This window comes from Acromyrmex echinatior, chromosome 8, assembly GCF_024713525.1.
Source record: "Acromyrmex echinatior isolate Ae372 chromosome 8, ASM2471352v2, whole genome shotgun sequence".
In the NCBI taxonomy this organism is placed as follows: Eukaryota; Metazoa; Arthropoda; class Insecta; order Hymenoptera; family Formicidae; genus Acromyrmex; species Acromyrmex echinatior.
In genome coordinates, this window is record NC_141859.1 from 14,479,766 (window position 1) to 14,492,734 (window position 12,969).

Here is a 12,969-nt window from a genome sequence, read left to right on the forward strand (position 1 = left end):
GCCTCGACTTGAATAAACCATATCACCGGATCTTTAATTAAGAACGGCGGAATTTTCGGAACCCTATATGAATCCACGCGCGCGACATTGCCGACCACATTGTCCTGCATCTGATGAAACATCGCTTGCAGTTGCATCACTTGCTCCTGCAATCCTCGTTGGTGGGAGGAGCCATGACTATACGTGACGAAGCTCGCGAACAATCAGTACTTCCTAACGACCTTAAATATTAACCGCTTACGCGCGCGCTATAAAAATTTTGATCACTCAATGCTAATTTGTCAATAATGGAGAAATTGTTAATTGACGTTCGTATAATTGACCTCGTGAAGAAAAGCGGAGGATCTACCTTTCTGTTTTACCGGATTACGCACGCTTAAAAACTAACGCACTGCATACACAACTTGCCCGACTGCTATACGGCGAAGTCGTCCTTCACAAGTCACAATGGCGGCGAGGTCGTCCTTCACAGGTCACAATGGCGGCGAGATCATCCTTGACAGATCACAATGGCGGCGACAGCGATGACGTCCTGAACGCCGGCTCCTGGGCTGATTCGTGCAGTTCCTACGTCGGCGGAACGCTGAGCGCCTGTCGTTGGATATGTCTCTGCGGTGCTTCCGATGGCGAGAATTTTCCACCGGCCCCGGCCTCAGCGATGGGGCCTTGCGACAGGTCACAATATCGGCGATGAGCCTGCTGCTGCTTACGACGTCGGCGATGAACCTCCTACTGCTTACGACGTCGGCGATGGGCCTCCTTGTCGGCTACTACGTCGCCAACGAGCTTCCTTATCGGCTACGACGTCGGCAATGTGCACTTCTGCTCGGTTCGAAACCAAATTCGTCTCGATGTTGCTCGAACGACAGTTACCAGTTAATCGCTTCTTCCTCTCGATCACATCGGCCTCTAGATCTCGTCGGCCTTTCGTATCACAACGACCTTTCGTATCACAACGGTCTTTCGTATCATATCACGTCGGGGTCACCAATGTGGGAATATGTGACTCAATGGATAAGTCAGATTCTCTTGACAAGCCCACGCTTGTCGTGTGATGTGATAAAGAGAATAATAATCGAGACTTTATTTGTAACTGGTAATAATAATATTTATTTCACGAGCACAATTTTATATGACCGTACAGGACGAACATCTTTATTGATCTGTTATTATAATATTTCTTTTTTTATTATTTTTTTACGCTGCTAAGCAACTCGTTACCAACACAATCTTTAAGCTTTCTACACTCGCTGCGCTAGTGAGGCATTAAGAATTCTCCACAATTCATTTTCTAGTGGCGCCACCTATTGAAAAATCCCGGGACTTTTCAGCCCATGTAGTTTATATCATTGTATTGTGAATCTAAATCAAATAATATGATAATTACGATATTTAATATATAATATTTTATGAAATGGTATATATATATATATATATATATTAGGTGTTGGAATTAATTCGTAGCGTTTTACAAGTGATGGGAAGTACTTTCATTAATGTATTTTTTAATGCTCATGTGAAATAAATAACATTCTTTCATTAAAAACGCTACGAATTAATTCCAACACCTAATATATATATATATATAATATTTTTCTGAATTTTTGATTTCTTTTATATTATTACAGATGCATTTTGCTCTTATCTAATGTAAGAACAGAGAATAATAAATTAGCGCATTTAATAGCGCAAATAATGTGCAATAAATAACGTTTTGTATAAAGTAATGTGCAATATTACAAAATGTACAATATTGCAATAGTACAAAATAAATGAAATTTTACAATAAATAATATATGTAAAAGTTTTATTATTTTATGTACAATTTATTTATTTATTATCATATTTATTTATTATCATTTTTTAATTTGTCACAATTTTTGAGCATTTTTTAGCATGAATTCAAAATTTAGAAAATAATGCGTTTAAAAAACTGGAGGAAATGGTTAAAACATGGCGGACCAATCACAAGTGATACGTCATACGTATGGCGTCACTCTGATTATAGGCTCTCTATTAATTCTGAGTCTGCTACATTCATGTGTAACAATCTATTTTTAGTATATAAGACTATTATTAATTTCTAGCGAAAAACATTTTCAATTATAATAAGATATTTTTTCATTTTACAATCAATTCAACAATTTCATTTTACAATCTAATCTTAAAGAACAGTTTACAATTCTGTAGCGTTCAGAATTAATTCTTGGCACTCGGATTGCTCGAAGATCACGTGATCAAGCTCGCCATCTGCTAGCTCGCATCTCAGATTTATCGAATGCACCTAGTGCCGAACATATCTTTTCTCCCTGAAAAATTGGGAATTTGGCCCGTATCTTTGACCGGTACGGACGTGTCTGCGTTTAGTGTCGCGTCGCGTGTTGCATCATCCGCTCTTTTCAGAGCGATCTGTGTCTTTTGAGTCATTAATTGACTCTCATTCTCACTTATCTACTTTCTATTTGCGCCTAATTCTCCTTGCTTATACTTTTAGCGATATTTTGGGAGAAACTATGAGTGTGCCTCCCATGGGAGGCGGGTCGAGGGATCCCGGCGGGTCTCCCTCTCCCCCTCTCCTGGTTTCTGCAAACGGCGTCACCCTCACTAATGTTTCGGTCGAACATTTTGATACCTTCGCTAAAGAAATACTTGCTAGGGCAACGAACGACACGTGTGAGCAGATGGATGTTACAAATGACCGCGCTGCCAATGAGAGCTCGGTATTTGAGCACGAACACGAATATCTAAGCGCCGCAATGGACCGGGCCTGAGCCCGGACAAAGCTATCTCTATCTCTGTCCCTCTACCTGACAGCTCGGCATAACTGAGAGCGCGTTCGAAGTTTTAATGAAGGGACAAGTCGCTAAGGTTGTGCACTCAGACATAGTATCTATGAAAAAGGTCTCGAGGCAAAATTTCTGTTGAATGCGTACTTATGAAGCAGCCAATAATCTTGTGACTAACCCTGACCTTATCAAGGCAGGATACTCAATTTTTATTCCTACTTTTAAGATAATGCGCTCAGGTATAATAAGAGGCAGTCCGACTTCTGTAACGGATCAAGAACTTAAATTAAATCTTAAATCTTCTTGTCATGTAACTGAAATCAAAAGACTTAACAGGCGCGTTGTTAAGGAAAGCGGTGTCGAATACACCTCTTCCACTTCAGTTCACTTCAAATTTGCTGGGCAGATTCTTCCCAGGCAAGTATTTCTTTTCTACGATTCCCATGAAGTCCTACCTTTTGTTCCTAGAGTTAAAACATGCTTTTCTTATTTCAGAGTTGGCCACATTCGGAAGTTTTGTAAGAGTCGTCCGAGATGCAGGCTGTGTGGTAAGGATGCATAAAGAAGACGAGATGTGTGAGAGGCAAAACCTCCCCCCCAAATGTATCAATTGCTCTGGAGATCATATCACCACGTCGACAAATTGCCCTCTCTTTATTAAACAGAAAAAAGTACAGATCGCAGCCACCGAAAATATCTCTCTTGCGGATGCTAGAAATAGGTTATCGTCTACGGACTCTCGATCTACCTTTAGATCCAGTGCTGACTTAGGTAGTACGCATAGCGTTCACTTTGCAGATGATGATTACTATAATTTCCTTTTACTTCCGCCAAAGAATGATAACTCTCCTCATTCGTTCGTCAGTTATAACAAATTCTCCCCCCTGGAAAATGCAGATACCTCTAAACTGTCGTACGCCAAAGTTTCTGTTAAGAATTCTACTCCTCGTACCTCTTCTGAACATCCACGATCCCCACGTCAGGGAACGAGCGCTTCCCGTCCAATATCCCCTCTCCCACCTTTACCGCGGAACAACGACAAACACAAACAGGACCTTTCCAATACCTATGCCACCTCCCCAATACTAAAAATGCTAATAATAATTTTACTTCTTTGGAAGAAGCTAGGAGGGAATACCTAATATCTCCGAATGGCAGATCCCAACATTTCGAGAGACGGTGTTCTCCTTAATCATAATCGAACCAATTATCCACGTGATAGTAATCCTTATGAACATGATAGACTTCCTATTAGACATGGATATGCCCATGCTTTCCATGACTCTTAAGCAGTTCTTAAATCATGTAAGTTCATACATTGAACCGCTCCCTCCTCGCTTCTATCGGCAGCAGACTGAATATAATGATCCGCGTATTTATTATGATAATTATCAAGCTGACACCCCCTCTTTTTCTGACGATCGCGCTACAATTATTACTAATTTTTCTGTTACTTTATTCTATCTCACTTTTCATTTTAATACTAATACTACTCATGTCTTCTAACAAACTTATCTCTATTGCTAGTTGGAACTGTAGGGGTTTACGGGGGGAGGCTCCCCCCGAACTTCAAATTAATAACAACACATACGATCTTTGGTGCCTCCAAGAGACTATGGTCACCGAGAATAGTTATTTACACTCTAACATTTTTAACTTTATTAGAAGTGACATTCGCTGCCCCGGTCAACGCGGGGTAGCCATTGCTATTAAAAAGTCATTCCGCTATGACCTTCTTGATATTACTCACCTAGGCCACCATTCAATCGAACTCATTGGTATCAAGCTTTTTACTCAAGGTCCCTCCTTTGTCATTATTAACATATACAGACATCCGTCGTCACGAACTCCTCCTACAGTTATTGAGGGCCTGCTTGATTATGTTGCGAATCAATCTCACGCCGTCCTCCTAAGCGACATTAACTTGCACAACGTGGCTTGGGACTGCTCGATTACTGATCCCTTGGCAGATGTCTCTTTTAAACTTCCTTGAAGATCGTAATCTTATTATCTGCAATGATCATAAACCTACCCTTTTGATCCCTCCCGGCTCGCAAACATCAGTCATCGATCTTATTGTTGTAACGCCTCCTGTCCTGACTCTTGGTAACTGTTATACAGAACTCGACATCTTTTCTAGTGATCACTTCCCTGGTGTCATTAAACTGAATATTCTCCCTTGCCTAAGAACTACATTTAAGTATAAAATTAAACTTAATTCTGTTCAAATGAAAGTCTTTATTCACAAATTAACTTGTATTGATTTTGCCTCTATTTTAATAGCAACAGATGATGCTACCTCTCAATATGATAACTTTGTAAAAGAGATCAAAGGCACTTTGAACTCTCTGTTTCCCCCTGGATCACGTACCCCGAAATCAAAACCGATGAGAAACGTCTCCCCCCTCCTTGGTGGACCGAAGAATGTCAGGCCGCGGTAGATGCCAGACGCGAGGCAAAGAGGCTCTGGAACCGCCAGTCAAGTTCAGAGAACTATGACGCTTATTAGCGCACTGCTTCGGCATGTAAACGCGTCAAAAGAACCAAGAGAAGGAAATGGAAGGAACTATGCAACAGTTTTAACGCTCATACTCCGTCTACAAAAATTTGGAGGTTGGTCAAAGCTTTTAAAAACCAATGTTTAGCTTCCGTTATGTCATCTGGCCAGTCGCTGTCGGCTGCGCAGGAAAATGCGATTAATAAAAATGTTCTCCCTCTTATAGTCCTCGAGATTTCGTCTCAGAGTGTATCCTTCTTGAAGAAAATACCCCTACGCAATGCGAAAGCGCTAAATTCTTGGACAATCCTTTTAGTATGAAGGAGTTACTCTTATCTATCGATTCAGCCAAAACTAAATCAGCTCCAGGGACCAGATTGACTATAACATCATTAAGAAATCTTAACATCGGATAGTCTTTCTGTGCTATTACAAATCTATAACAATCTTTTTTGTCAAGAAATTTTCCGTGCGGAATGGAATAAGTCAATGGTCGTCCTTATCTCTAAACCAAATGGAAAAGATGTCAGACCGATTTCTCTTTTCTCGTGCCTCTTAAAGATTATGGAAAAAATTATCTATCTGAGACTGAGGTGGTTTACTGAATCCAATGCCATACTGCCGCTTAACCAAACTGGCTTCCGCCCCCAATGTGCCTGCTCTAACAATCTTGTTGCTCTGACAAATTATATTCAGGGCGCTTCATTAATAACGCCCTTACTATATGAGCATTTTTGGACATCGAGGGAGTGTTCGACAACGTGATTCCTTCTATTTTAGTTAAAGATTTCTTGGGATCCCGCCCAAAACCGTTAAATTCATAAGTAACCTTCTTTCCAACAGACAAATCACGTTCATTTGTGATGGCTTAAAGGTCCATACATCGCTTTGAAAGGTACCCCTCAAGGGTCCATCCTTAGCCCTTTGCTCTTCAATCTCTACTATGCGGATATTAATAAATGTCTACATGAGGACACCCTTCTCTTACAATATGCGGACGATGTCGTTATCTTCTCATCAAATCAAAACGCTGAAGATGCTAGATCGTCGGTCCAATTTTCACTAAACAATATACATACTTGAGAAACAAGGGCTTGGAAGTTTCCCCCTCAAAAATCCAATGGATGCTCTTTACTTAAGGAAGAGACAGTCACATCCAGACATTAAACTACACATTCAGAATGTAGAAATTTCTAGAGTACAATCTGCCATCTTTCTGGGCTTCACTCTCGACCCCAAGTTGAGTGGCAAAGAGTACCTAAAGACCTTAGTCAATAAAGGACATAATCTTATTAATATACTAGCAGTTCTTGCAGGCACCAAATGGGGATTCATCCAAACTTACTTCTCACCCTTTATAGAGCTGTATTTCGCTCTGCTATCGAATACGGATGTCAAGTGTTCAAGCTCAAGAGCAATAAGACTGAATTTTTACAACTGGAAAGGTTAGTCAACAGAAATCTACGTCTTGCTCTCGGATACCGACTATCTACACCTATTAGCGTCATTATGGCCGAAGCAAAGGAAACTCCTCTTAACATCAGATTTGGCTATATGACTTCGAAGTTCATCTATAAAGCTTTCTCCAGGAAGAACTCCCCAGTGCTGCACAGCTTTGAAAGCTTGGAACAGGCTGCATACTCTCTCTCAAGAAGCGTGCCCTAGCTACTGTACCTTCAAGTACTACGTAATGCAAAAATACTCACTTAAAATCATCTGCAGATCCAACATGCCTTATGCTTATAAACACAGTTATGAAAGCTATACTTATGTCCATCAATTTGACAATTCCCTTACCAATGTTCCTAAGAAAGCGAATAACCGAATATACCAAGCCCGATTCCTAGAAACTATAATCACATATCCGCCAATCGCGGTCCCATTATTTACACTGATGGCTCTAAGTCTGTTAGCGAGGATCGCGTGGCCTCCACAATTTATTCACCAGATCTTAACGTTGCACTCAAATTCAAGCTTTCCTCAAGACTTCAATTTTCTCAGCCGAGTCTTGGGCTATTCTTCAGGCGATCAATCTTATTGAAGATCGATGTTGTGACGAGGCTTCCATCTGTTCTGACTCTTTAAGTGCTCTTCAGGCTATATCGTTTCACAACTCTAGAAATGCGAACCATATTACATTAGATATTAAGGATCGTCTGTCCTTTTTAACACAACATGATTTTAAAATTAATTTTATTTGGACTCCTGGTCATAAAGATATAATCGGTAATGAGACTGCAGACCACTTTGCCAATGAAGCCGCCCTTAGTGGCCTAAATTTAAAATACCATTTCAAGACTTTTATATGGCCTCCAAGCAATCCCTCAATACTAAATTTCAAACACACTTAAATCACTGCGCAATATTTAAAGGGCAGTTATATGATGATTTTCATAGAAGTAACTCAGGTAAGCCCTGGTTCTATCATAAGAATCTTAAAAGAGAGGAGATCACCAGAATTAGATCTAACCATTATAATCTAGCATACAGTAAAAATATTGTCAATTCGCTTGTATGTCTCTGTGACGATCCAAATCAGGACATTAATCATATTCTCTTTTATTGCAAACTGTGTATTCATAAATCGACTAAATTTCGTGATTACCTGAAAAAACACTTCCCATTTCATCCCCTTAATATTCATTGTATGATTAACAATCCCCCCTCTACCTTGTGTCGTTTAATTACTGCATATCTCAAATCTTTAAACCTCAGTATTTGATTTCCATGAACATGTTTTTGTTTTAAGGGAGGGGCGGACAACTCTATTTCTCTCCTCTCCTCCCAGGCGGCGCCCCTACCTGGTTACTTATTTCATCTACTAAGTTCACCCTGGTCGGAATTGCTGCTACTCCGCGGTAAGGGCCAATTAACATCGAACAAGAAGAAGTCCCTGAAAAATGAGCGTCGAGCGTCAGCATGAAAAGGCACCTTTATGGCACCTGCACACAGAACGCGGCAACACTTTCCGCTCGGCGGAAGTTGTCGAACCAATAATTCTACGTTTTTAAGATGGTTTCACCTTGCAAAACTTCTAAAAATGATGTAATACTACTTATTTGGATTGAGTTCAATTTTGGCGCACGGTGGAAATTATATATCTATTACTTCCAAGCAAGCAGCGAGACGTTGATTGGCTATCGCGCCAACTTTCGCCGCGTGGCAAACGTTGCCGTGTTCTGTTTTATGGCTGTGTGCAGGAGCCATTAGAGAACACTGTCAAAATTACTTGGCAACCCTGCTCTCAATGTACAGTATATGCACAACAGTATACGTAATGTGCATTGTGATACAAACTGTATATAATCTCTTGTTAGTGATTGGTCAAATAAATTAATGGCTTGTAGCATACACTTGGCATTGGTGGACATTGGTGGACATTATCGTAAATATCGTTGAGGTGGAAGCGCTATTGAAAAATTGGTCTCACGAAGGGGTTTCTAATCAATTTACAATTTGTTTCTCTGGAGAATCGATAACGCATAGGAAGCTACCGCTGTCAATCGTGTATTTTCTAGAAAATGTGCCATAGATCTTTGTAAACGTCTTCATCCACGAAAAGTCTACAAGGCTAACAACATGAGCAAGGTATAAAAATCAATCCGTTGCTCAGTCATTGTATAATATTTTTCGAAAGTAATAAAACATCTTTTTTTTTATTTAATATTTATTTAATAAAACATCAATTTATTATGAATGAGATTGTTAATTGTTTAAATTATGTTATTTTGGAAAGTTAATTTAAAGAAATATGAAATTTTTTTTTAATTAAACTTTTTTAGAATCATAGAGATAGGAGAAAATATTTGATGAATTTATTTTATCTTATTTATATATTGATATTTTTGTAAGAGAAAGAATTGCTTACTTCATATGTATGTATTTTTTATATATGTTTATTAGATTTCGCGTTATCCTTCGGATGGCAAGGTTTATGTAGGAGATTTAGGGAGTAGTGCTAGTAAACAACAATTGGAGGATGCATTTTCCTACTATGGACCGTTGCGTAATGTCTGGGTTGCCAGAAATCCTCCTGGATTTGCTTTTGTCGAATTTGAAGATCCTAGAGATGCAGAGGATGCTGTAAGAGGACTGGATGGTCGTATTCTATGTGGAAGACGTGTTCGCGTGGAATTGTCAAATGGAAAGAAATTAAGAGACAGAGGCTTTTCTAGAAGAGGCATTGGGAGACCTTTTCATCCAGAAGATAAATGTTATGAATGTGGTGAAAAGGGTCATTATGCAAGAGATTGTCATCGTCATAGAAGTTCTCGTAGAAGAAGGTAAGTTTTGAAAAATTTTCTTTTTTTTAATGAGCTCAGTAATTATTTTGATATGTAAAAACTGTTTAAAACTTGAACATGTGTATATATATATACATATATATATATATATATATATATATACTGTTTCATTTTAATCGCTCCACTAGAATATCTGCTAATATTAAAAGTTATGTAATTTTGAAGATGATATTATGAGTTTGACCTTAGGTGTTATTATCAAGATCAGAGATCAAGGTCACTTTGAATTTTTGCAATGAAACCCTCCATTTTTCATAGCATATTCTCGTAGTTTACCTCAAGAGCTTTTCAAAACATTAAAATAAAATATTTTTTAGTACTTTTTAAATACTTTTCAAGTAATAAGACTTGAAAGTTACAGTACTGCCAGTTTTTTATTTTATATATGAATTTATATATGATTTTATATATGATTTTATTATTATGAATTTTTAGTGCAAAAATGAAAATAAGAGCAAAACAATCTCCAGTGGCCTTGATATTAATAAATGTCTATCTAAGTCATAATCCTAAACAACACTGAAAAGATTTTAGCAGTCGGTCGGACCTTAGGGTAATGCTAATGCCGGTACTGTAACTTTCAAGCCTTATAACTCGAAAAGTACTCGATGAAAAAATATTTTATTTTAATGTTTTGAAAAGCTCTCTCTCGAAGTAAGCTAGGAAAATATACAATGAAAAATGGAGGGTTTTATTTAAAAAATTCAAAGTGACCTTGCTCTAACTTTGACAATGACACCCAAGGTCAAACTCATGATACCATTTTGTGTCCCCCTCAAAATCACATAACTTTTGTCTGAAGCTTTTTTAATCCCACATCTCCTTCTCGAGATATTCTAATGGAGCAATTAAAATGAAACGCTCTATATATGAATATGTATATATTGCGTTTAAAAAACTATATATTGAATTATATTATGTGTATGCAAGTTTCTGTCTTCTCGCATATATTATGGAGAATTATCTTACAAGATGGAAAAGGATTGTAGCATGTTACAGAAAAATATAGATTTATATTTCTTTGTTTTATATGAACCAAGATGAGAGTTCATATTTACAATTGCAAAGATTCTATTTTTGTGTGAATCAGCCATATTTGGATTTAGGCCTTTAATTAGGCGTTCTTTGTCTGGTATTTATATATAATAATTAGGAAACAAATATTTAATTTATATACATTATATAATTTCCATTGAGTTGTGTGAAATTTACTTGATCAAATGAGACTATCACAATATCAACAATATCACAGTTATTGTGATGCCAATTTTTTTTTTATTTATTAGAAAGATGTATATTCCGTTATTTAAATAACGGTAATTATAAATAACTTAGATATAATTGGTAATAATTAAAAGAAAAAGAAAAGATATTTTTACAAACATAAAGAAACTAATTGTAAAGCGGTCAACGTAATATTGCCCGTTATTTATAGGAGTTGCGGCTGAGCATACAGCACACGCATGTGAAATGTGTGTTGCTACTCGACATTGTTGCGCGAGATTCGCCTTGGGTTCACGTTTGTGACACACACTGCGCGTCGTAGTTACAGCGTAGAGCACTCCACATCTACTTTGGGTTTCCCTCTGCACACTCTGCGGGCGAGAAAACGCGGCAAACATGGGCCGTGACCGACCGGACACGGGGTGGCTAGTTCTACGCACTGCTACGATACTGATCCGCTGACCACTGACCATCACCCTAAATCGAGAGTTTATGCACGTCTGGCACTCCTGGTGTTCTTCGTTCAGCTATCCATGATTTCTGCCTAATCGTCGTTTTCGTCGTAGTCATCGTTGTCGTCGTCGTCGTCTTCATCGTCCTAATCATCGTCATCATCGTCGTTGTCGTCGTTGTCGTCATCGTCGTAATACTTGTAACGATTGCTGAGAGACAAATTTTCAACGGTCTCGTCTCTAGCCACTCTTCATCCGTTCATCTCGGACCCTCTCGTAATTTCATCTGCATAAAGGGCTCATCCGCTCTCCCTTCTCGGTGCAGCTATCGCGCATGCAATCCACAATTGTCTGCTATAAACACAGCTATAAACCAGGAAAGATGGTATATAAGTAGAATAGTCAAAAGTATATGTATATCCTATGAGGATTATTATATATGGCTGAGTGAACATAAATGAACATTACGTTATTGTATATAAGCAAATTTGCATGACTTGTGAAGGTAGTTGCATTTATTTATGGAAATAGTTGAATAGTCTTGTTAAATAGAAATTGCTCAGAGATATTAAATATACTTTTATTATGAATATGTAAAGTTTAAAAGTTAATGAGTTTATACATCAATTTGTGGATAACTATTGTATTATTTGTTATACCTTTCAGAGAGAGAACAATATCATATATATCTAAATATTACACTTGCAATATTTGTAAAAAAAAGATGATAAGCTATTATCTAATAGATGATTAGAGTAATTAGAGTAATATGTAAATTAAAAGCTTTATTAGGACCAGGATTCTCTTCATTATTATTGATAAAGGATCGCTGACAATAATTTCAGGGAGATATATAAAAGCTATATAAAAATCCATAAAAATCGAATAATCTTTACTTTTAAAAATTATGTTTTATATTAATTATTGTTCTGTAGTAATGGATAGGCAAAATATATGTATGGCTGTTGTTTTAACATTTATGTATTATGGATTTTACTTTAGGTGGTCCCGTTCGCGATCAAAATCCAAATCAAGATCACGATCGCGATCACGGTCGCGATCGCGTTCACGTTCCCGCTCAAGATCTCGCAGTAATCGTTCGCGTTCTCGCTCATCACGACGCAGCCCATCTCATAGCAGGAGCGTTTGTGCCAAGGATAAATATCGCAAGAAGCGGAAGTCTGTTTCCAAAGATCGAAGCAGGTCGAAATCTCGATCGGGTTCCAGATCGCGAAGCAGATAAATGGTAAATACATAGTAAATATCGCTTATACTTTATCACCATCGTAATACATTGTGAGTTTTTGTTTCAGTGGATATGGATTTAATTTGACGTTTATCGGATTTCTTTGATTTAATTAGAAAACTACAATCTTTTCAATAGTTCAACTAATTGCAGATTAATCTATTATTTAGCATATTGTATAAGCTCACATATCTTTGTAACATGAATACTACTTAACTTCGTATAAATGAAGGATTATTATTCTATCTAGTAAAGAAATACTGTGTGTGTTGCAGTAACATATATTGTTATTTTACCGACTACGCGGTTTTCTCAAATCCATCATGTTCATCGCTCGCATTTAAGTTATTGTAAAACGATGTTCAATAAAACGATAGCTTTTTAGACGCATTCGATGCATTTGTATTGGATTATACCATATATATGTTCAATCAATGTTCGTCTCGCCGAAATCTCAAGT

The 12,969-nt window shown here is 37.8% G+C and overlaps 1 protein-coding gene and 1 pseudogene across 2 annotated transcripts; both read left to right on the forward strand.

The window, feature by feature from the left end:
* The first annotated feature begins 1,855 nt into the window (after nt 1–1,855).
* On the forward strand, nt 1,856–4,541 carry LOC147908858 (uncharacterized; annotated as a pseudogene).
* A 4,082-nt stretch (nt 4,542–8,623) lies between these two features.
* On the forward strand, nt 8,624–12,899 carry LOC105152557 (serine/arginine-rich splicing factor 7). 2 transcript variants are annotated; one of them, XM_011066916.2, is made up of 4 exons: nt 8,627–8,871; nt 9,187–9,566; nt 12,266–12,509; nt 12,577–12,899. In XM_011066916.2, exons 1-3 carry the CDS (start codon nt 8,863–8,865, stop codon nt 12,504–12,506), a joined length of 630 nt encoding a protein of 209 aa, XP_011065218.1. In that variant the 5' UTR covers nt 8,627–8,862; the 3' UTR covers nt 12,507–12,509; nt 12,577–12,899. The 2 variants fall into 2 exon arrangements, with proteins under 2 accessions (XP_087265196.1, XP_011065218.1); XM_087409070.1 differs by lacking the exons at nt 12,266–12,509; nt 12,577–12,899 and adding an exon at nt 11,023–11,442 and having other exon boundaries at nt 8,624–8,871.
* The last annotated feature ends 70 nt before the right edge of the window (nt 12,900–12,969 follow it).